The sequence below is a fragment of the Myotis myotis genome, unplaced genomic scaffold (genome assembly GCF_014108235.1).
Source record: "Myotis myotis isolate mMyoMyo1 unplaced genomic scaffold, mMyoMyo1.p scaffold_m19_p_3, whole genome shotgun sequence".
Classification (NCBI taxonomy): domain Eukaryota; kingdom Metazoa; phylum Chordata; class Mammalia; order Chiroptera; family Vespertilionidae; genus Myotis; species Myotis myotis.
The window spans coordinates 84570663-84593542 of NW_023416335.1; the positions used below are offsets into that span (position 1 = coordinate 84570663).

A 22880-nucleotide genomic window follows, 5' to 3' on the forward strand; every position below is an offset into this window, starting at 1 on the left:
TAAAGATGAGTGTGAGAAAGCCAGGTGAAGTAAGGTTAAGATAGAATGGGATGGAGGGTGGCATGTGGGATTGGAAGACTGTGGCTGCTCTGGAAAGTCAGTGCCTGGGACTGGGGTAGAAAAAAGTAACGGAAATGTAGGGGATAACTCGGACTTGGGTTATGCAAGGAGCAAACTTGTCCAGTAATAATCCTGGGTACTCATGAGTTACCTAGACAACAAGCTAGACGGGAAGTAAGGCATCCTTTCTCCCCACCCCTAGATGTAAAGGTAACACTAAAGCTCAGCTCTCCATAGTACTGGCTGTGAGTGGGGGACACTGAAACTTCATGGGCTTTAAAGACCCCCAGCTGCTCCCAAATCCCCAGGTTTAGGGCATTATGAACACATTTTGGACGGATCATGAGAATTCTTGCTTCATATTACACAGTGTTTTACAAAGTATCATACTTTAAAAAGATATTAGCTTGTAAGAACATGTAATAAATAACTTCAAAATGCAATGGGCATTTAATTTTAAAGCGTGCCTTTAACATTTATGTAAAATGTTTTTTTGTACTCGTTCAATAGAAACTTATCTGGCCACTGGGTAAAGCTATCAATAAAAGTACTGGTCCGCAATGTGTTCAGTATTCTGAGTCAACTCTATAAACAGTTGGCACCCCAAATCCAGATTGCTGAGCAGCTTGGGTATTCCCCAAACCACGGTCGCCAACCTTTCGGACCTCACGGACCACCGGCGAGGTGGTCCCCAAACTATTTTATTATGCTTGCTAGGAAGAGAGACCCACGGGAGGTTCGAATTTTGTCCTCTGAAATAGAATCTATGCCACGTCCTAGTGTACCTCTTGGTGCCAGTATATATCTTGGTGCTAGTGTGTATCTTAGTCCTAGTATACACCTTAATCCTAGTAAATCTCCTCAAGAGTTATTGGAGAGACTAGAATACATTTTTGTCTTACCAACGCTGGCCTTGTACATTTTCCCTTCCCGCCAAAAGCCTATTCTTTAACTGATACCTGGCTTATAATAAGGTATTGTTGGTAGAACTGTAGAGACTGGTTAGGAGGTTGTTTCTTTTGAAAGAAAGGTGGTTTGAACCAGAGTGTGATGGGGATGAAGAGAAGTAAGTGTATAGATAAAAGATATGGTTGAGGTTTGAATCAGTAGAATTTGACGACACTCCAGGTGTGGGGCTGAGGAAGATTGAGTAAGGTCCATATGGAACAACACAGAGCATCTGTGCTATATGGATCTAGGACTGTGTTGTCCAGTATGGTAGCCACCTGGCATGGAATATGTGAAATATGGCTAGTCTGAATGTAGACAAGTACATAAAATACACACCAGATTTCAAAGACTTAATATAAAATGAAGAATGGAAAATATCTTATTAGTAATTTCTACAATGATTACATGTTACAGTGATTATATTTTAGATGTGTTGGATTAAGTAAAATGTATTAAAATTAATTGCTCTTGTTTCTTTTTACTTTTTTCCCCCTAGCATTTTAATGCCACATTTATGGCTCACATTATATTTCTGTTGGAAAGGCTACTCTAGAGCTATAAAGAGGGTGACTGGTTTAGAGATAAAGATTGAGGTAGTTGATCACCCCAGGACAGAGAGTAGAGTAATAATAGCAGGTCTGGGGAGGGTGTCTCAGCAGATGCTGACATTAAGGAGCAAATGGAGGTAGAGGAATATAATGGGCTCACTGAGAAAGAGTAGCCAGAGAGGTCAGAAGCAGGCAAAGGTCTAGGGCAGTGATGGTGAACCTTTTGAGCTCCGCGTGTCAGCATTTTGAAAAACCCTAACTTAACTCTGGTGCTGTGTCACATATAGAAATTTTTTGATATTTGCAACCATAGTAAAACAAAGACTTATATTTTTGATATTTATTTTAAATATTTAAATGCCATTTAACAAAGAAAAATCAACCAAAAAAATGAGTTCGCGTGTCACCTCTGACATGCGTGTCAAAGGTTCGCCATCACTGGTCTAGGGTGTGATTGAAGCCAAAGGAGGAGGAGTCGACAGTGTATTTTGAGTAAACAGGTGAAAAATAGAAAATCACGAAGATGTTGTGGTCAGAGAGTAGGATTCTAAGATTTAACAATTAAGAGGTGAGGTAGTTTGGAATATAATAAAGTCTGTAGAAAGTAATTTTGAAACAAAGTCAAGAAAATCTGCGCGGTAGGTCATGAGGGATGGAAGTGAAGATCTTTGGAGTTGGGAAGGTCTATAAATGATACCGCTTAAAGCATGGAAGGCAAGCTGTCAGACAAACTAGCTTTGACTAATATTCCTGTTTAACATTGCTTTGTTTGTTTGTCACTCCCTGACCTCCATGAATTCCCACTTGCTCCCATGTGACTATATAAAGATCTGCCTCCTTTTTAATGACTGCACGGTATTCTGTAATGTGTATACTGTTCACCTACTCCATAAAGATTATTAATCACAGTTTGGGAAAAGCAGTTAGGTTGAGTATGTGAGAGCACACATGAATACATACATCCTATATAATAAAAGCCTAATATGCTAAGTGTCCGACCATTTGTTCAACTGTTCGACCAGTTGCTATGATGCACACTGACCACCAGGGGGCAGATGCTCTGACTGGTAGGTTAGCTTGCTGCTGGGGTCCAGCCAGTCAGGACTGGGTGAGACAGGCTAGACAAGCCTGGAGCCCTCCTGTGGTCCCTCCCCGGCCCTGATTGGCCCCAATCAGGACTGGGCGAGATGGGCCGGACACACCCTGGACGAATCTGTGCACCCGGCTGGTTTTGGCCAGGCTGAGGGACCTCACTGGTGCACAAATCCATGTACCAGTCCTCTAGTATGTACATACTGTGTAAATCTTATCTGTCACTGTTTTAGGTTTCTTATGGCATTCTTAATTGAAGATGAGGTTAGAGAAAGTGGATGCCTCCAGCTAATGGTAGCTAATGAGAACAGTTAATAGTTGCTGTGTAAATAAGACAAATCTACATGTGAGTGTAATGTGATTTCTTTTCCATTTGGGTTTTTAGGTTCAACAGAATCTCTCACTCCTAGACCACAGACCACAATTTCTCCAGCAGATCTTCATGGAATGTGGTATCCTACAGTTCGACGAACTCTTGTCTGTCTCTCTAAATTGTACAGATGCATAGATGTACGTGTAAATTGCTTTATCCTTATCTGTACTATAAATTGCTTTCACATATATATGTATATATTATTATTTTTTGGTTAATCCTCACCCGAGGATATTTTTTCATTGATTTTTAGGGAGAGTGGAAGAGAGAGGGAAAGACAGAAAAAAACATCGATGTGAGAGAAACACATCGATTGGTTGCCTCCTGCACAAGCCCTGACCAGAGCCCAGGCCAGGGAGGAGCCTGCAACCAAGGTACATGCCCTTGACTGGAATAAAATCTGGGACACTTTGCTCCGCAGGCTAATACTCTATCCACTGAGCCAAACTGGCTAGGGCTAGAAATATTTTTTAAAAATCTATTTTTATTGATTTCAGACAGGAAGGGAGAGGGAGAGAGAGACAGAAACATCAATGATGAGAGAGAATCATGGATCAGCTGCCTCCCACACACCCCACACTGAGGATGCAGGCATGTGCCCTGACCGGGAATTGAACCTTGTGGTTTTATAGGTCATCACTCAACCACTGAGCTATGCCAGCTGGGCTCATTAGAAATATTTTTAAAGTTTATTTTAAGATCTTGATACAGTATTTTGTTTGGTATTAGAATCATATGGGGTTTTTTTTAGGTAAAATTTAAGATCAATCTAATTTAAGAATTCTTAACCTGAGCATTCTGTAGTCCCTAAGACTCCACTATTGGGCTCTGGGCAGTCTGTGAACACCTTGATGTTGTGGGTAAAATTGTGTATGTGTGCTTGTATTTGTGTCTTTCTGAGGAGAAGGGCTATAGCTTGTATTGATTCTCATAGGAGTCTATAATCACAAATTCAGAACTACAACTTAATTCATTTGTCTTAGTTTGTAGATGAAGAAAAAGAGATGTAGAAAGTCAAGTGATATGTCCAATGTTACATAGGTATAATATACATTTAGTATTTAGACTAAGTATTAAATGCAACTACTTTAATTTAGTTTTGCACTCAGTTTAAATCACTTTCCTTAACAAGTAGTATTAAGACTACATATTTTTCTAATCATGGACTGATTTTAGTTATTTGCTGAAATTAGCAGTACCCTCTCCCCCCTACTTTTTTTTTTTCAGCACCAACTTATACTGCGCATTCATTTCAGGTAACAGTTATTTTAAGCATTTCAGTTTCTGATTATCAGTCCCTGAAAGATCAGATTTGTCTACAGTTATTTATGGCTAGTGTTTGTTGCTGAACCGAAATAGTTTGTAAAATTCAGTGTTTTTAATTTTTATTGATTTTAGAGAGTGGGAGAAGGCCAGGGAGGGGGGGAGGGGAGAGAGAGAGAGAGAGAGAGAGAGAGAGAGAGAGAGAGAGAGAGATATGTGAGAGAGAAACATTGGTTGCCTCCTACACGTATCCAGATTAGGGATTGAACCCGCAATCTGGGTATGTGCCCTGACCGGGAATTGAACCCACCACCTTTTGGTGGATAGGACCAACTGAGCCATACCAACTAGGTCAAAATTCAGTGGTTTTAATTCATTAAAAAAAATTAATTTGATTGTTATAACCCAAATAGCATATATATAGAGAAGTTACTAAATACAAGTCATGTAATTGTTGTCCAGATGTCTCTGTTTCTTAAGCGTATGGGTCAAAGGCATATGTGCCTTCCTCTCACTATGAAGATGCTCCATCTCAGTGTAGGCCTGACAAAGTTGCACAGCTGTTTCATTGGCTCAGTATAGTGCACGCTACTCAATATCTATTGTAAACTGCACAGTTACTTGATTTTTTGCTTGGAGATTTTGAAATTCAACCATGAAGTGCCTTTTGCCCAGTTTTGGGACTTTCAGAGGTGAGGCCAGGCCTCCTATACAGAGTACAGAGTTAGATGTTTCAGCCTTTTTGCACAGCTGATGAGGTCTCTTCCAGAGGGAGGCTTGGACACTGGCATTACTTTTCCCCAGGTTCCCCAGTAGGTGTATTGAATGATGGTATTATGCTGGGATTCTGAAACTTTCTACAGTGGAGCCAGGCTCCCAAGGGAAATGTGCAGGGGGTATATTCCACATAGAACCCATTGTCATCACAGGCCCTAGTGAAGCCTCTTAAGTCCTTAACAGGGATTTTAGTCAAACAGCAGGTAGGCCCGGGGACGCCACCGTGCCTGCATTTACTTTATGCCCTAGGCCTGCCTATTATTTTTTCACCTGGCTACATTCAATCTTATCCCTCTCTATCTTACCCATCAAAGGCGAGGAAAAAAAATCCAGGGAAAACCTCATGAAGGCTGAGCAGGGGAAAGAGAGGTTCTTCAGTCTTCCTTAAAGTAGGGTCAGTTACCTAGCAAAGGGAGCCCTAATCTCTTCTTACTACAGCAACATGGATACAGAAGAGAGGGACCAAAAAGACCATAGCATAAAGAATGAGACCAGGGCCCAGGACTGTGGCCTAATAAATATTTTTCTCATACTCACCTATCTCAAGCCCATCTTGGGTGGAATGGATACAGGGAGGGAAGCGAAGGTACTGACAGGAGTCCCTGCCCAGACCAGCATGCCACACCTCTGGGAAGATAGAGAAATGACAGAATTAATTTAAGAATCATAAGTTAATGGTGGTGGGTGGGTGCATATATGCATGGCCCAAGGACACAGACAACAGGGCAGTGAGGGCCTGGGGTGGGGGGAGGGCAGGCTGGAGGGGGTCAGTGAGGGAAAGAAGGGGACATGTAATACTTTCAACAATAAAGATTAAAAAAAAGGAATCATGTTTAACATTCTATTTTGTAACCTGATTTTTAAAACTTAATTATATTTTATAAGATTACATGACCTCCTTTAGCATTTTTTTGATTTCATGCACAGTGTTCTATAATTTAGATTTACTAGTATTTTATTTGTCAGCCCCTTCATTATTGAACATTTAAGTTATTTCAGTTTTTTGTTCTTTTAAATAATACTGTGATGAAGAGCTACATACATGACTCTTACAATACACTACCCATTAATTACTTGGGATAAATTTTTAGAAGTAAATTTATTGAGGGTTTGTTTTAAAATTGGCTTTATATATATGTATTTTTTTAAATTTTTATTTTATTGATTTCAGAGAGGAAGGGAGAGGGAGAGAGAGAGATTAGAAACATCAATGATGAGAGAGAATCATTGATTGGCTGCCTCCTGCATGCCCCTCACTGGGGATCAAGCTTGCAGCCCAGGCATGTGCCCTGTCCGGAAATCGAACCTTGACCTCCTGGTTCACAGGTTGATGCTCAACCACTGAACCACTCTGGCTGGCTTGGCTTTATAATTTTTAAAAAACAACCTGCAACATGAGATCATATTGGAGTGAGAGCTCTATAAGGTCAGAACTACGTCAGCCTTGTCTCCCCACCACTGGTTGTGCTTCTAGCACCTGCACAAAGTTTGGCATGAAATAGGTGCTCTGGAAATATCAGTAAAGGGCTGCATGAGTGTTTCGAGAAATGCAAATTACGAAACTTTGTGTTGGTCTAGAAAGGTTGATCTAGAATAGGAAATTGCAGGAGGAATGTTGCCAGTAATATAAATGATTCCAATCCCTCCCTGTACTCAACGATCTTTTTTTGTTTGTCAAGTGCTACAGGGTGATGTTTCTCTTTTATTTCACCAGAGGGCAGTGTTCCAAGGATTATCACAGGAAGCCTTGTCTGCCTGCATTCAGTCGTTACTTGGAGCATCAGAATCTATCAGCAAAAACAAGGTTTGATGAAGCGTTAGGTGAAACCTTGTTACCTATAATAACATTGGGGAATACAGCATTTATGTATAGGCACATACATATAAAGGCATTTTGGCAGGAGGATTTCTTTGATTAATGACTTAATTTTGAGAGAAGCTAGAATTTCATTGTAGTGCTAAATAAAGATGATACTGTGTAAGAGAACTCTAAGTTTGCTAAAGCACCAAAAATAATAATTAGGTTATAAATTCTATAGGATAAAAGTTTCTTGTTATAGCCTTAGCAAGTGGAGAGGTGCTAGATTGCTGTTTTCTTTAGAATACCAAAACAGGGTTTTCAAGGAAACATAGCAAATTATAATCATACATACAATGATGTTTTATTTTACATTGGTGTTTTAAATAGTTTAAATGGCCTCACTTGGAGGAAATCAGCCAGTTAGTTTGGAAGACAGGCAATTGTGGCTCATGGGCTATATGATAGAATTCGTTGCCATGACTTTGTGACTTACAGTTTTTAATCAGTAAGGGATCCGGGGCTGAAAATAGCTGCCATGTGCTTCTTCCATGGCCCCTGAGATTTTTCCCAGAAGTACAGCATGGTTGAAAGTGTTGCTCTGCTAACTCTTCACTTAAAATACCGCTGTCTACAGGGAGGGAGCTGTGGGGCTGCTTCCAGCTAAGATTTCTTTGCTGCTTGGAGTATTCAAACCTTGTTAACTTTTCTGGTCTTCCAGATTTATAAACTTGATTTCTAACTTCAAGGCTTTAGACAAATTTAAAAAAATATCTTCTTACAAAAGAGATTGGGACCCAGTTGCTAGGAAAGTTCTCCCTTTGTTTGTGACCACTATTGTTCTCCCATTTATGGAATGGGGAAGGAAATGACATGTTGGTACGGGCACTACAAGAGGATGGAAAGTTAAGTTATAGACAGGCAGGATTAAGTTTTTAAAAGTATTTCCAAGTCTGATTTTGATAATCCTCACCAGAGGATATTTTTTCCATTGATTTTAGAGAGAGTGGAAGGGACAGGGGGAGAGGGGGAGAGAGAGAGATAGAAAGAGAGGAACACTGATGTGAGAGATACCTTTGGTTGCCTCCTGCACATAACCCAACCACGGCCAGGGATTAAACCTGCAACCCAGGGATGTGCCCTTCCCCGGGAATTGAACCTGCAACCCTTTGGTATGCTGGCCAACGCTCTAAACACTTAGCAGCACTGGCCAGGGCCATATTTTTTATAATAGGTGAAATATACATAAGTATGTAATGAAAACATACATTAGAAAAATATAGCATTGCAAGCTTTTGAGTGACTGTGGATTTTTCCTCCTTTCCCCTACACTTTTATTTAATTTTTCAAATTTTCTACAATAAGCATGCATTTATTGGATCAGAAGGAAAAAAATCCTAATTTAGAAAAAGTTCATATGCTTATGTTCTCTTGTACCTCTTTTTTTAAGGGAGGAGCTAAGAGCCTTTTGATTAGTCAGTCTTTGCCCTCATTGCCTCTTTTATCTCATTCTGTTTTCTACATATTATAAGGGGTGTAAGTATGTATGAGGGAGCCCTCAGTTTGGTAAGCATTAGCAAATTTATTTTCATGGCTGAGTTTATTTGAGCCAAACTGATGACATGTGTCAGGGAGTAAGTTCTCAGATGCTCTGAAAAAGAACAGTTTTGCAGTTTCTTTTATGCATTCGAAATTAAGAAAGGTATGTAAGGGAAGATTACATGGAGGTGGGAGAAAGCAAGATGAGGATTGGGTATTGGACAGAAGATTATTTGCTCTCTTGAGGGTGGTTACATCTTAGAAAGAGGAGTCTAGAAAGAGGCATTTTAAAGTATGTTCACCTAGATTCACAGAAACAAGGGACAGGACTTTAAGACAAAAATAAGCCTTTTAGTAAAGAAGTTGTATTCCTGGGGCATAACTACCCATTATGACCTTCCTGGTTAGGATTTTATGATCAGAGGATCCTGAGGTTACTTTCCATTGAACCCCCTTTTTTTGTCCACAGTTCCCCCTTTTGGTTATAAATCAATCCAAAGGATGCATTGATGACCAACCTTTTGGTTGGACAGTGTAGTCTCACAGCGCAAGAAGGCTCATTCCTAAGAAGGCTCAGTGTCGATGTTCTCTTATTGACTATTGGGGATGAGGCAATACCATAATCATGGGATCTGAGTTGAGGCTGAATTTTTCGCAAAAAAGGAAAGAACAGTTAAATGGAAGGTAGTTAGGTATATGGGCTTCATTGTGAATGAAACACTGGATCATTTCTATTCTGTGAACTCTCATGTTTGAGTTTTGCCTAATTGCCAAGTTCTGTCTATTTTTCTGTATTTGGCATCTAGTATAACATTTACATAAGCCATGAAAAGAGTATATGCATTCGATTTTTTAAAAAGTACTTTAATATCTCTATATATTTTTAGTTGATTTCAGAGAGAGGAAGGGAGAGGGAGAGAGAGATAGAAGCATTAATGATAAGAGAGAATCATCAATTGGCTACCTCCTACACGCCCTTTACTGGAGATTGAGCCTGCAACCCAGGCATATGCCCTGACTGGGAATTGAACTGTGACCTCCTGGTTCATAGGTTGATGCTCAACCACTGAGCCATACTGGCTGGGCTTAACAGTGTGCTTATACATGTTTAGTCATCATAACAGTTGAACTATATACAAAAACATAAAGAACAAGTATAACTATTATTATTATTATTACTTTTTAAAGTTCTCACCCAAGGATATTTTTCCATTGAATTTTAGAGAGAGTAGAAGAGAGAGGGAAAGATAGAAGTATTGAGGTGAGAGAAGCTCATTGATTGGTTGCCTCCTGCACAAGCCCTGACCAGGGCACCAGGCTGAGGAGGAACCTGAAACTGAGGTACGTGCCCTTGACTGGAATCAAACCCGGGACCCTTTGGTCCACAGGCCGACACTCTATCCACTGAGCCAAACCGGCTAGGGCAAATATACCAGTAACTATTATTATGACTAATATCATTGGCATACAAGTAGAGACAATCAAGCAAAATGGATCCTGAATTCAACATCAATCAGTAGGTGTACAGGTCTTGTTGATGTTTTGGAATAGCTGTCTATCTCTGATGTTAGCAGCTTCTCATCCTTGAGGAGTCTTTGATGTCCATTGTAGGTGGAGGCGAGTGTCGGAGGTTGGTAGCTGTCCATTTGTGGTTATGTTCCTGATAAATTCTCTTCCAGCGAGATTGGGGAGCGTCTTTATTTGATGTTCTTTCTAAAAAACAATATCTAAATCTTTGTCTCCTGGAAGCTCACTGTGAAAGGAAGCCGTTATCAACTTGGTATTTTCTTTAAGTGACTCTATCAAACCTTGGCAATAGCGTAAGATGTCTCTCAATAATGTCAGCTCATAGGTTCCTTCATCTGAGTTCAGCTTAAATGCACAATGATGCATAAAGGATTATAAAAAACAAAAAATGGGGTTTGCCAGGGAGCTAGGAAAAGAATCAACCAGCCATTGTGGGTTTCCTGTAGCCTCGACTACTAGTATATAATTTATGATCATTGTTTACCCATATATTATACCCTAGAAGCTTTTCATCAATTATTTTACAATGTTTCTCATGCAATTTAACATAAAAAACAAATCCTTTGAGGTGTTCCAGGGGCCCTTCTGGTACACTGCAAAGTTATTCCTATGTATATTGAGACTTTAACCCTTAAAACCTCAATTTTGAATGAAAATTAAGAAGTAAACAATTTGCATTCTTTAGCTTAGCAGATTTATGAGGACATTTTATAACCTCTAGAAACATATTTCATAGTTTTGTAAAGCCCAGGTAAAATAAAGACATGTCTGTTTTACTTAAACCAACAAACTTAAACTACCTTTTATTTACTAAGGATTAATTTTAGATATGTGAACATGAAAAGCATTTGAGTTATTTTCTATATGTCTGAGAATTTTAGAATACCCAATCCCTACAAGCACTTGCTTTTAAGTCAATTTTAACAATACCATCCAGAGGTAGAAAATTATTTCACATTTACTATATATATAGACATACATAGATGGACACAGACAGAGAACAGTTGGATCCAAGTTTTGTTTTGGAGAAACTTATAATTTCTATCTGTCCTTGACAAGTCAAGTTCCAAATGACCTTTCCCCCCTTTTAAAAAATATGTTTTTATTGACTTAGAGAGAAAGGGAGAGGGAGAGAGAGATAGAAACATTGATGAGAAAGAAATATCAACATCTATTAGCTGCCTCCTGCATGGCCCCCATGGGAATTGAGCCTGCAACTGGCATGTGCCTTGACAGGAAATTGAACCAGGGACCTCTTGGTTCATGGGTCGATGCTCAACCACTGAGCTACACTGGCTGGCTCCCCTTTTAAAATAGGACAGGCATTTTAATACCTCAAAGGAATGGGTGGACACCTAAATGACATCATAGGTTGATCCATTTATGTAAATCCTCTTTTTGAAGCTTTGAGAGACCGATTAAGTATGCTTTCTATTCTTTCTGCCTAATTTTATAGCCCGCTTTTTCTAATTGTGAGTGCAAAAGATTAGAAGTATCAGAGGATCCTCATCTTGGCTATCTTAGTATTAACAGGAGGCTGACTGTTGTAGGACTTGTTGGTCTCAGAGGCATGATTTCCCCTGTTAATTTTTTGTTGTGTTTTGTGGTTTGTTTGTTTTGTTTTTGTTAATCTTCACCTGAGGATATTTTTCCATTGATTCTTAGAGAGGGAGGGAGGGAGGTGGGGAGAGAGAGACATTCATGTATTGCCACATGGATTGGTTGCCTCCTAAACAGATTGAGCCTGCACCCAGCTTGACTGGGAATGGAACCGATGACATGTGGGCTGATGCTCTAACCACTTAGAAACACCCCCAGGGCTGTTTTGTTTTTTTCTTTTTTCAAAAATATGTTTTTATTGATTTTTAGAGAGAGAGGAAGGGCAAAGGCTAGAGATAGAAACATTGATGGGAGAAAAACATCAGTTGGCTGCATCTTGCATGCTTCCTACTAGGGATCGAGCCTGCAACACAGGCATATGCCCTGAGTGGGAATTGAACCAGTGACCTCTTGGTTCATTGGTTGACCCTCAACCACTGAGCCACACCAACTGGACTTTAAAATTTTTTTTTTTATCTTCACCTGAGGATATGTTTTTATTGATTTTTAGAGATTTTTAGAACTATAAGAAGGGATGGAGGTAGGAAGGGGTGGGGGGGGGGGAGAGGAGAGAGAGAGAGAGAGAGAGAGAGAGAGAGAGAGAGAGAGAGAGAGAGAGAGAGAGAGAGAGAGAGAGAGACAGACATCAGTGTGAGAGAGAAACACCAATCAGTTGCATCCTGTATACGTTCTTACTGGGGATCGAACCTGCAACCCAGGTATGTCCCCTGACTGGGAATCGAACCTGTAACCTTTTGGTGTACAGGATGATGCTCCAACCAACTGACCCACCCAGCCAGGGCTCCCCTGTTAATTTTGAGATCTGTAAAGTCTGAACAATATTCTAGGAAAAACTAGCCCTTATGTGCATGAGTCAAATGCAGGGAATATCCCTATAGGGACTACTTTACACCCTAGAGGAAATTTTTCTCAGGCAACCCTACAAAGTTTATTAGTTGCCTAAGAATACCCAAGCAAGACCCAGAGAGAGGTTAACAGATGCTTTCCAAGGCACAGGCCCTTCTCTATCCCTTTTCTCGAGGTGAAATTGCAGGACACCCTGCCCTTCATCCCAGGCTTCTCTGGGGTCAACTACACTACTGCACTGGGCGACTCCTGGCGCCCATCTCCGCCACGCTGGTTTCAGGGTCTGAACAACTATCATCACCCCAATGGCTATTTGGGTTGGGGACGCAAGTGTCCTTTCTCTGTTGGAGCTAAAGAGAGTTCAGTCTCTCATTTAACCAGGGAAGATTTTGTTCACATCCTCAGTAAGCAATAAAAGCTGAGAGTAAAAGCAGCACCCCATTTTCCCCTTTTGCTTTAGTTATCTCAACCCTTACCACATTGAGGGTTTTCTAAGAACAGTTCAAATAAAGTCATGGCCTGCTACTTGAAGCAAGGAGGCCCAGAATTCTGAGAGAAACTCACCCAAGTTCATCCGATGCCAAGTGGAGAGCTGGTGGGGCACAATGGGCCCTTGCTTGTACCTTGCTTTGCACCAGGTCCAAATCTGCAGGGTGCTCCTGGGTGGGCTTCTTTGGAATCCTGCTGACTATGTCAAGTAAATGTTGATGAAAAGAAAACATCTAAATCTGCAGAGAATTTTTATAAGAGTTCATTTGAACCGAACTGACAAATATGCTGGAGAACCAGATCCCAATTCCTCCTCAACTTTTTAAAAAGTCATCAGTGAAAATGATCACTTAATGTCTAAGAGAGTTTTTTAAGACAAGAAATTGTTCTTGTATACTTAAATTGAGCATCTACTATATCATTAAACTAAAATGATACTGTTCTGGATCAGTAAAGTAAATTGAATCTATACTGTATTATTTTGTCCATTGAAGTTGTTAGTTCTTTTTTATTTTATTTTTATTATTCTTTTTTAAACTTCACCCAAGGATATGTTTATTGATTTCAGAAGGAGGGAGGGAGGGAGAGAGAAAGAGCAACTTCAGTTTGAGAGAGAAATATCAATTGCTTGCCTTCCCAAACTCACTCCCACTGGGGATTGAACCCACAACCTAGGTATGAGCCCTGACTGGAATTGAACCTGCAACCTTTTTTTGGTGTACAGGACGACGCTCCAACCAACTGAGCCACCTGGCCAGGGCTGGAGTTGCTAGTTCTTTTGAAAGGAGAGCAAGTATTCAAAATGTGCCACATTCCCCACTTAGCTAATGCTCTGTTCCAAGTGCAAAGGTAGTTTCCATCAGTCATACTTATGTGTATACTTAGAAGGTGGGAAGAGGCCATAAAGGAGTCACTTTGTTTCACAGCCCCTTTATTCTTTCCCTATATAATATATAATATCCTATATAATAAAAGGCTAATATGCAAATTGACCAAACGGCAGAACGACCGGTCGCTATGATGTGCACTGACCACCAGGGGGCAGACGCTCAACCCAGGAGCTGCCCCCTGGTGGTCAGTGCGCTCCCATAGGGGGAGCACCGCTCAACTAGAATCTGTGCTCACGGCTGGCGAGTGCAGCAGTGGTGGTTGGAGCCTCTCCTGTCTCCATGACCTCGCTAAGGATGTCTGACTGATGGCTTAGGCCTGCTTCCTGCAGAGGTTGGGGGGAGTGGGCCTATGCCGCGTGTTGGACATCCCTGAGGGCTCCAGACTGTGAGAGGGTGCAGGCCAGGCTGAGGGGTTCTCCCCCGCCCCAAGTGCGTGAATTTTGTGCACCAGGCCTCTAGTGTAGTATAATTTCATTGAAATATTTTCAAGGTAGGATTCTATTTTGAGGAGGAGCAACCAGCCTTGCTCTTGTTTTGTAGAGGCTCTTTTCTGAAGTGAGAGCTATGATTATTCACTCTTTGGGTCAGGGCTTTGAGAACTAAGGCTGAATCACAGACTCTTGTGGATGGGTCCTGAGAGGACAAAAGGAGATGCAGAGACTTTCAGGGTATAGGTAGCCAGTGCTCTGTTGGTGGCAGGATAATCCACAATGGCAAGCCCAAATCATTGTACATTTGGAGGCTCCTTTTGTACTTTTGTATAAATATAAGTATTTCTGATGTTCTGGATTTTGAAACCACTTTGATCAAATAGTGAACGCTGCATTACTGAAGAGAAGCTAGAAAGGCATGGGAGGACAGAATTGTGCTCACACTTTGAACTTTTATTTTACTTCCTGCTCTGTGCTGGTGTTCTCTTCTGCTTTTGCACCAAGTTAAAATACGTTTGACTTCTCTTTCTGTGTTGCTTTACAACCTTCTGTCAGATTTACTTTCTAGAATATGCTAAGTAGAGCTGGTAACAGTGTTAGTAACAGTTTGCAGCAAGATTTTTCCAGATAATTCTAATCTGTATAATATGGGGAGAATTCGTTGCACAACAAAGGAGTGTTGGTGCCATAAAGTTATGCTAAGGGTAAAAAAGTTAGGTTAGGGCTCATAAACTTAGGTTAATATTGATTAATAACATATGTTTTTTATATGTTCATATTTTTATTTAATCTGATAACATACATTTTCTGTCTTATTTAGACTCAGATTGATGGACAACTTTTTTTAATAAAGCATCTGTTGATTCTTCGTGAACAAATTGCTCCATTTCACACTGAATTCACCATTAAGGAAATTTCCCTGGACCTCAAGAAAACTAGAGGTACTTTATTGTCCTGGCTGGCACAGTTGGGTGTGTTCGACCTGTCCAAATGTATCAGCACAGGGTATAGGTTTATTTTATGTTCATCTGCAATTTTTTTGCATGCTGTGCTTGCTAAGCATGTCACTTGTTTATACTAAACTGAGCATCCTAATTACATCTAACTTGCTGTATTTCCTTTATGAAGGGAACTATATCTGAGCATTTCAGTTTGTAATATATCATTACCTCTCTTAGACTCTGCCACGTACTACCATAACCAGTTAAAAAATGAAAGATCAGTATAACAGCTACCTACAGTGTCAGCTAATTGGGATGGCTTTAAACATTGAGTTTGTCAGTCCATTAACATTCCCTGGGTAAAGGGAAGAATATTTATCTGGGTCTGAAAAAGTCGGGTTCTGTTTCTGGCTCAATATTTCCTGGCTCTTGCGTGATCTTGAATAGGTGTCTTAGCTTTCCTATGCCAGGTAAAATGAGCATAATCAACATATCATGATACCTTTACCAGGTTATCAAATCAATTAAGATCATTAAGAATGAAAATATATGTAAACTTAAGGTGTTTAATGTAAGTGGTGTTATTGTTAAATCAGTTGGTTGTTAAGTAATGTAGATAGGATCTTGAGTTGGTAATATAGGATCATTTTGGGAAAGATGCCTCATCTATCCTAATCATTTGTCTCTGAATTAATAAGTGATGATTTCTAAAAGATCAAAGTAGTTATTTTTTAAGATGTTGACTTTAAGCAGTGAAGAGTATACCACACATATCCTTCATTTTTCTTAATTACTTACAAAATTATCTAAACGTTATCTTTTCTTATTCATTTTCAAGAGAATTCAGCTCTAATAACTTAAGCCATTCATTTATGTGATGAATGAACTTCTCTCTTATGTCTTGGGGGAATTGAGAAAATTCAGTCACTCAAATTATTTTCTGTATTCTGTGGTTCAGTGGAACTCCAAATATAGGATTTCTAAGGGTAGTAGTAGGTCGTTCCCTAATGACTGTGTCTATAAATTAGTAGACTTTATTTAACTCACCTGAGAACCAACGTGGTCTCATCATGAGTCATATTAAAACAGTTTGTTCTTTTTTTTTTCTTAATGCTCTTGTCTTTCCACCACAAAGAATGCTCTTTGGTTCTGTTGGAATTTGGATAGTAAACTTGTGTGTTATTCATATACTTGGTGATTTTTTTTTTTTTTAAACAGCAGCCCAATTTTCTGGCTTTTATCCTCAGAGAATGCATAGTTTTTCTAGAGCTTATTCTCATCAGAAGCTTCTGTCTCTCAACCATTCTAGTGGATTTTCTTCTTTCTTTTCAATGTGAGATGTGGGAATAGTGCTCTTAACCTTGAAGAATGCCAGGCACTGAGAGTCCTTACTTTATTGTAGTGGTGGGCTGATCTACTTTCTTTCACTTTTTAAAGTTCATAATTTGTTGCTGCCGGGTTCTAGTATAGATCCACTGAGGTGTGAGAAAATGAAATATCCTAAAATTTTGGCAAATATTGGTTTAAAGTATGTTTTCTCGAAAGTATATGTAATTCTACCATATGCTGATTTGATTCTGTTTATTGCAGACACATTGTCAGTTATCTTGTAGGAAAGAGAGCAGACACAAAGAGGCATTTACTAAAGCCTTACTCTGAACACTGGATCTGATAGCAAGTTCTTTTTCAGTAAGATCAGGTTCAGGGCAGTAAGTGCAATTGTGGTAAAACTACAGTTGGAAGCATTGCATGCTTTGCTTTCTCCAGTCTCTCTGGCAAAGCAAAGCAAAAAAAAAAAGGCCTTTTCTGATTATCCCTTAATAATACTTGCTATCTTTACTTTTAAGCCTCTAACCTTTCATGACTAATGTTATATCTTATTGCATTTGAACATCAATGAGACCTCGATTAATACTTCATATAGATCTAGTTGGTCTGGAGGTTAAGGGGTAAATATGTCCTTTTGGTGTTTTCTTTCTGGCTGACACATTAGTTTATTCACTCTACTTCAAATGAATAAATTTCTGTGCCAGCCAGGATCTTAGCAAAAGAAGCTGGGTAAGTATATGAATATTTCAAAAAACAAACTATTAAGCATTATAAGAGTAAAGCAGTGAAATTTTCAGGTATCGGTTACCATTTATCATTTTTCCTTTTTTCTATAAGTGAATAGTTAAGTTTAATAGTCATTTTGCATTTCTGACTTCTAGAAAATAACGATATGTGGGTACCGTGGCCATCTTGGCACTAATCTCAATGTCATTGTGGAGATGAGTTGGTGAAACCGAACTGTTCTTGCTCTGTGGTAATAGAGAACTAGTGTATGTTATTAATACTCTGAAACAGTAACTCAGTTTTTCTTTTGAAATTGTACATATTCACTGGATGAGTAATTTTGTTTCACAGATGCAGCATTTAAAATCTTGAACCCTATGACTGTTCCAAGATTTTTTAGGCTGAATAGCAACAACGCCTTAATAGAGTTCTTGTTGGAGGTAAGAAGGAATCTGTTTCATTTGTGGTGGGAGATAAGTGGCATTCTTTACATATCTGGTAATTTTTAAGCACGCAAAAGCAGGAGGAAATTGTCTTTTTTAGGGCACTCCTGAGATAAGAGAACATTATCTTGACTCTAAAAAAGATGTAGACCGTCATCTGAAATCGGCCTGTGAACAGTTCATTCAACAGCAGACCAAGCAGTTTGTAGAGCAGCTGGAGGAGTTCATGACAAAGGTATAGACCTTGGTGCATATTTGGTAAAGCAATTTTGAATTCTTCCCTAGATTTCTTTTTCAACTAATTACTCTCTTGTGAAACTCTGGCAGAAAGAGATAGTGAGCCTAAGTCTTAATGGTTTCGTCTAGGACATCACCTTGTTTCTTTTTGTAGAAGCTTTTTGTTTTGAATTTTTAGATAAAAACTGCTTATAGCAGACCTCTGGTTACCTGTGTTACATTGAGAGTATCTGCATGTGGTCTGGGACTCTCACTTTTCCTAGATTAGCACCTGCATGGCAGTCCTGCTTATCAGGGCTTCCTGTTAAGTGGGTTAACTATTTTCCTCTTTGTTTTACAGGCTATTTCTCCCTTCCCTTTGCACGGATAATTGAAAATTGATTTTGTATCATTGCATTGTGTTTTTTTGTTAATCCTCACTGGAGGATATTTTTCCCATTGATTTTTAGAGAGTGGAAGGAAAGTGGGAGGGAGAGAGAGAGAGAGGAAGAGAGAAAGATCAGTGTGAAGGAGACACATTGATTGGTTGCCTCCCTCGTGAGTCCTGACGGGTTGAGGGTTGGGGATCATATCTGCAACCCAGGGACGTGCCCTTGATCAGAAATCGAACCAAAGACCCTACAGTGTGCAGGCAGATGCTCTAACCATTTAGCAACATTGGTCAGGGCTCATTGAATTGTTAATCACCAGATATATGAGTTTATAATCATCTGTTTTTCTCTGTCTCCTAGCTAAAATCCATTAACTATCTAATGCCAGCCACTGAAAAATTCAGATCATGACTATTTTGACTTTCCTGTTACAATCTAATCATTAAAAAAAATTTAAGTGTTTTTACTGAGGACTTTCCTCATAAAGATGTTTAAAAAGTCTTGAAATTAACTTTACTTTATTGAGCCTTTACTGCTTGTCCAGACTTGTATTAGAAAACATCATAAAAAGAATAGAAGTATCACAGACTTTTCTCTCAAATTTACTTAACTAAGTCTTAACTGGGAGACAAGATGTATCTATGAAATGACCAGGAGATAGCTAAGCAAATTGTTCATTAGTGACTTGTTGCAGGCATCAACACTAATACCTGAGCCTGAGATGAAAACAGAATAGATTAGTTTTAAAAAACAATAATTACCAAAAAAGCAAATATAGAAATGTTAAACCAGTCAAACTACTCTTTATTTATTTATTGTTGGGGCATGTTACTGTTTAGTGGCTTTTAGTCTACTCATATCAAGTATTTGGGGAGAGAGAGAGAGAGAGAGAGAGAGAGAGAGAGAGAGATCGTTCTCTACCATGTAAATTTACAAAGAGATGGTGGAAATGTTTTCCTCCTAGGTTTCAACTTTTAAAAAATGGTACAGATATTGATACTTTGTAATTTATTCATAAGTCATCATAGTTTTTATTAATGTAAAACCAGCTTGTAGATTATAGTTTGTACAAGGTGGGGCGAAAGTAGGTTTATAGTTGTTTGTATGGAAAATAATACAATAATTAACAAATAATAATACAAAAATAACCTGTTTTGTGTACTCAGAGCTATAAACCTACTTTCGCCCTACCCTGTATTTTTGGGAGAAGATTCTGCATTAATACTGGTGGGAAATATTGTAGATGAATATTTTGTAATAACATCAGCAGAGTGAAACTTCCCATAGAAACAAGTTGATTATGATGAAATCTAGGATTAAAGGGTTTTTCTAGAAAAGTACAGTTTCCTTGAAATCAAGAGAATGAAAATTGACTGATGTGATTCTCCAAGCTGACATTAGTATAAGTTTGATAAATCTGGTAGTACTATACAGTTGTGTATTTTAAAAGACTCTGGACATGATGAACATTTTTTAAAAATTAGAGGCTTATGTAGAAATATGTATTCCAAGTCTGAATTATATAATGGTTCTCCATAAACATACTGCGTGTCTATAGTGGGGACCTAAATATAGCTAAGCTGGTCATGCATCTTTTTAAAAAAATATATATTTTTATTGATTTCAGAGAGGAAGGAAGAGGGAGAGAAAGAGATAGAAACATCCACGATGAGAGAGAATCATGGATAGGCTGCCTCCTGCAAGTCCCCCACTAGGGATCAAGCCCACAACCCAGGCATGTGCCCTTGACCGGAATCGAACCTGGGACCTTTCAGTTCGCAGGCCGACTCTCTATCCACTGAGCCAAACCGGGTAGGGCAGTCATGCATCTTTTTAAAAATTTTTTTTTATTGATTTTAAGAGAGAGAGGAAGGAAGAGGGGGAGAGAGAAACATTGATATGAGAGCGAAACATTGACCAACTGCCTCCTGCACGCCCCCTATTGGGGATCAAGTCCTAAACCCTGGCATGTGCCCTGACCAGACACACAACCAACTGAGCCAGACCAGTAAGGGCTCATGCATCTCTCTCTCTCTCTCTCTCTTTTTTTTTCATGCATCTCTTTCATACTCTCCTCACTGTGGGATTTGTGAAGAAAAGACCCTCTAATCGTCATTGAGAAGACAATTCCATCCCCTCTTCTCATTCTATGGTGCCTCATTTTTCCTTTTCCAACTCTGGCCCTTCACTGCTCATTGAGTTTCCAGTCAGCATATTTAGTAGAGGACCGAGCATCCCTTTTATGTTATCTTATTCCAAATTTAGGCCTTCCCCTGCCCTGTTGGCATAGAGTGAGTCAGAGGTAAAGATATATACCATATACATATGTGCATATGGTATATATCCCAAACATGCATACACACACACAAGCATGAAATGTAAGCACTAGAGTTCACAGATATATGTGATCATTTAAGACATGGCTTCCTAGAATTTGTGGAGCAAATTTTCCCTTTTCCCTAGTGAGTATTGTATTGAAAAACTTTAAAATGATTTTTAATTTTTTATAATAAATATATTTTTATTGATTTCAGAGAGGAAGGGAGAGGGAGAGAGAGATAGAAATATCAGTGGTTAAAGAATCATTGATTGGCTTCTTCCTGTACACCCACATTGGGGATTGAGCCCACAACCCAGGCATGTGCACTGACTGGGAATTGAACCGTGCCCTCCTGGTTTGTAGGTCGATGCTCAACCACTCCAGCCACGCTGGCTGGGCTAAAATGATTTTTTAAAAGCAAATCTGTAAGTGAAGTTTTTTGTGCCTCTTTTATTATAGTTGGCATTTTATAAGGCAACCACTGCTTGCACCTTGATAAATGATTGTAAGAAAAACAGCATCCATAGGTACAGAAAGGAAACAGTATTTGATCTTTCATTTGGATGTATGCTTTTAGGTGTCAGTACTTACCATTTGGATGTAAGTCTCATCAACAAAATGTCCTCAGCTTGTTTTAAGCTTGGACTGATTTTATAAATATACTAGAGGCCTGGTGCATGAATTCATGCACTAGTGGGGTCCCTCGGCCTGGCCTGCAGGATCAGGTTGAAACTGGCTCTTCGATATCCCCCAAGGTGTCCCGGATTGCGAGAGGGCGCAGGCCAGGCCAAGGGACCTCACCGGTGCATGATCAGGGCTGGGGAGAGATGTGAGAGGTTGGCCAGCTGAAGAGGGATTGCGGGAGGGCTCCAAGGTGTGTCTGGCCTATCTTGCTCTGTCCTGATTAGCTGGACCCCAGCAGCAAGCTAACCTACCGGTTGGAGTGTCTGCCCCCTGGTGGTCAGTGTATGTCATGGTGACTGTCTGCCCCCTGGTGGTCAGTGTACATCATAGTTAGTGGTTGAGTGGCCTTAGCATATCATTAGCATATTACGCTTTGATTGGTTGAACTGATGACTGGACGACCGGACACTTAGCATATTAGGCTTTTATTACATAGGATATGGGCTTGCATAGTAAAATAAAATGTGTGAGTGTGTAGAGAACATTCTTAGGTTGTTAGAAGACTTATTTTTTAATTTTTATTTGTTAAATATTTTTATTGATTTCAGAGAGGAAGGGAGAGGGAGAGAGGGATACAAACATCAATGATGAGAGAGAATCATTGATTGACTGCCTCCTGCACTTGCCTCCACTGGGGATGAAGCCTGCCACCTAAGCATGTGCCCTGACCTGGAATCAAACTATGGCCTCCTGGTTCATAGGTCAACACTCAACCATGAGTAACATCGGCCAGACTCATTATGTTTTAACTAGAGGCCCGGTGCACGAATTCATGCATGGGTGGAGTTCCTAGGCCTGACCAGTGATCAGGGCTGAACGGGGCCATCTCGCCCTGTCTGGGTCTGGGGTGCGGGTGAACCAGATTCAGGGCTGTCAGGGGCCCAGCAGCATGCTGTCCAACGGCTGATTCTGTGAGGAATTGGGCTCCTCGCTCCCTCCTGTCTGAGTCCAGGTTGTGGGTAAACCGGATTTGGGGCTATCAGGCCCCCAGCAGCAAGCTAGCCAACGGCTGATTCCATGAGGAATCGGGCTTCCTCCTTCCTCCTGTCTGCATCCAGGGAGTAGGTGAACCAGATTTGAGGCTGTCAGGGCCCCAGCAGCAAGGTCTGGGTCAGTGTGCGTCATAGCTACCGGCTGGTTGTCTGGTCATTCCGGTCGTTCTGTCATAATGGTCTCTTAGGCTTTTATATATATAGACTATATATAGGTAGGTTTAAATAGTGGTAAATATCTTTTGAGAGAAGTACTAGTTTAATTTGTCATCAATGAAATGAAACTTTTTTTTGTCTCTTTTACTAGGTTTCAGCATTAAAAACAATGGCCAGTCAGGGAGGACCCAAGTACACTCTCTCACAGCAGCCATGGGCACAACCAGGTATTCACATTTTGCTATCTGGGATTTCTTTTTTTTTAGGATATTGATTAATTTCCATTTAGATAGTCCTTGCTCTGACAGCTTGGAGTAGGTTTCCTACTCTTACTGTGGTTTAGCTTAATACAAGATGCAGTTTTGAGCTGACAGGTCTTTTTTTATTGGTCACTACTACCTGCATTTCAAGGAAGGAAGAATGTTACACACATACACACACACACACACACACACACACACACACAGCTAAAAATAA

The 22880-nt window shown here is 39.9% G+C and overlaps 1 protein-coding gene across 9 annotated transcripts in view; it reads left to right on the forward strand.

Annotated features, from left to right (window-relative positions):
• The window catches only part of COG3 (component of oligomeric golgi complex 3), a 90066-nt gene that overhangs the window by 50260 nt on the left and 16926 nt on the right, over nucleotides 1-22880 (forward strand). For 6 of the 9 annotated variants that reach the window (XM_036297156.1, XM_036297159.1, XM_036297160.1 and 3 more), the window contains 6 exons: nucleotides 3037-3161; nucleotides 6779-6868; nucleotides 15025-15145; nucleotides 17552-17640; nucleotides 17744-17878; nucleotides 22555-22630. In XM_036297156.1, coding sequence (XP_036153049.1) covers nucleotides 3037-3161; nucleotides 6779-6868; nucleotides 15025-15145; nucleotides 17552-17640; nucleotides 17744-17878; nucleotides 22555-22630 — 636 coding nt within the window. Of the gene's footprint in view, nucleotides 1-3036; nucleotides 3162-6778; nucleotides 6869-15024; nucleotides 15146-17551; nucleotides 17641-17723; nucleotides 17879-22554; nucleotides 22631-22880 lie in introns of those variants that run through there. The other 3 variants (XR_004965737.1, XR_004965736.1, XM_036297157.1) reach the window with 3 other exon arrangements.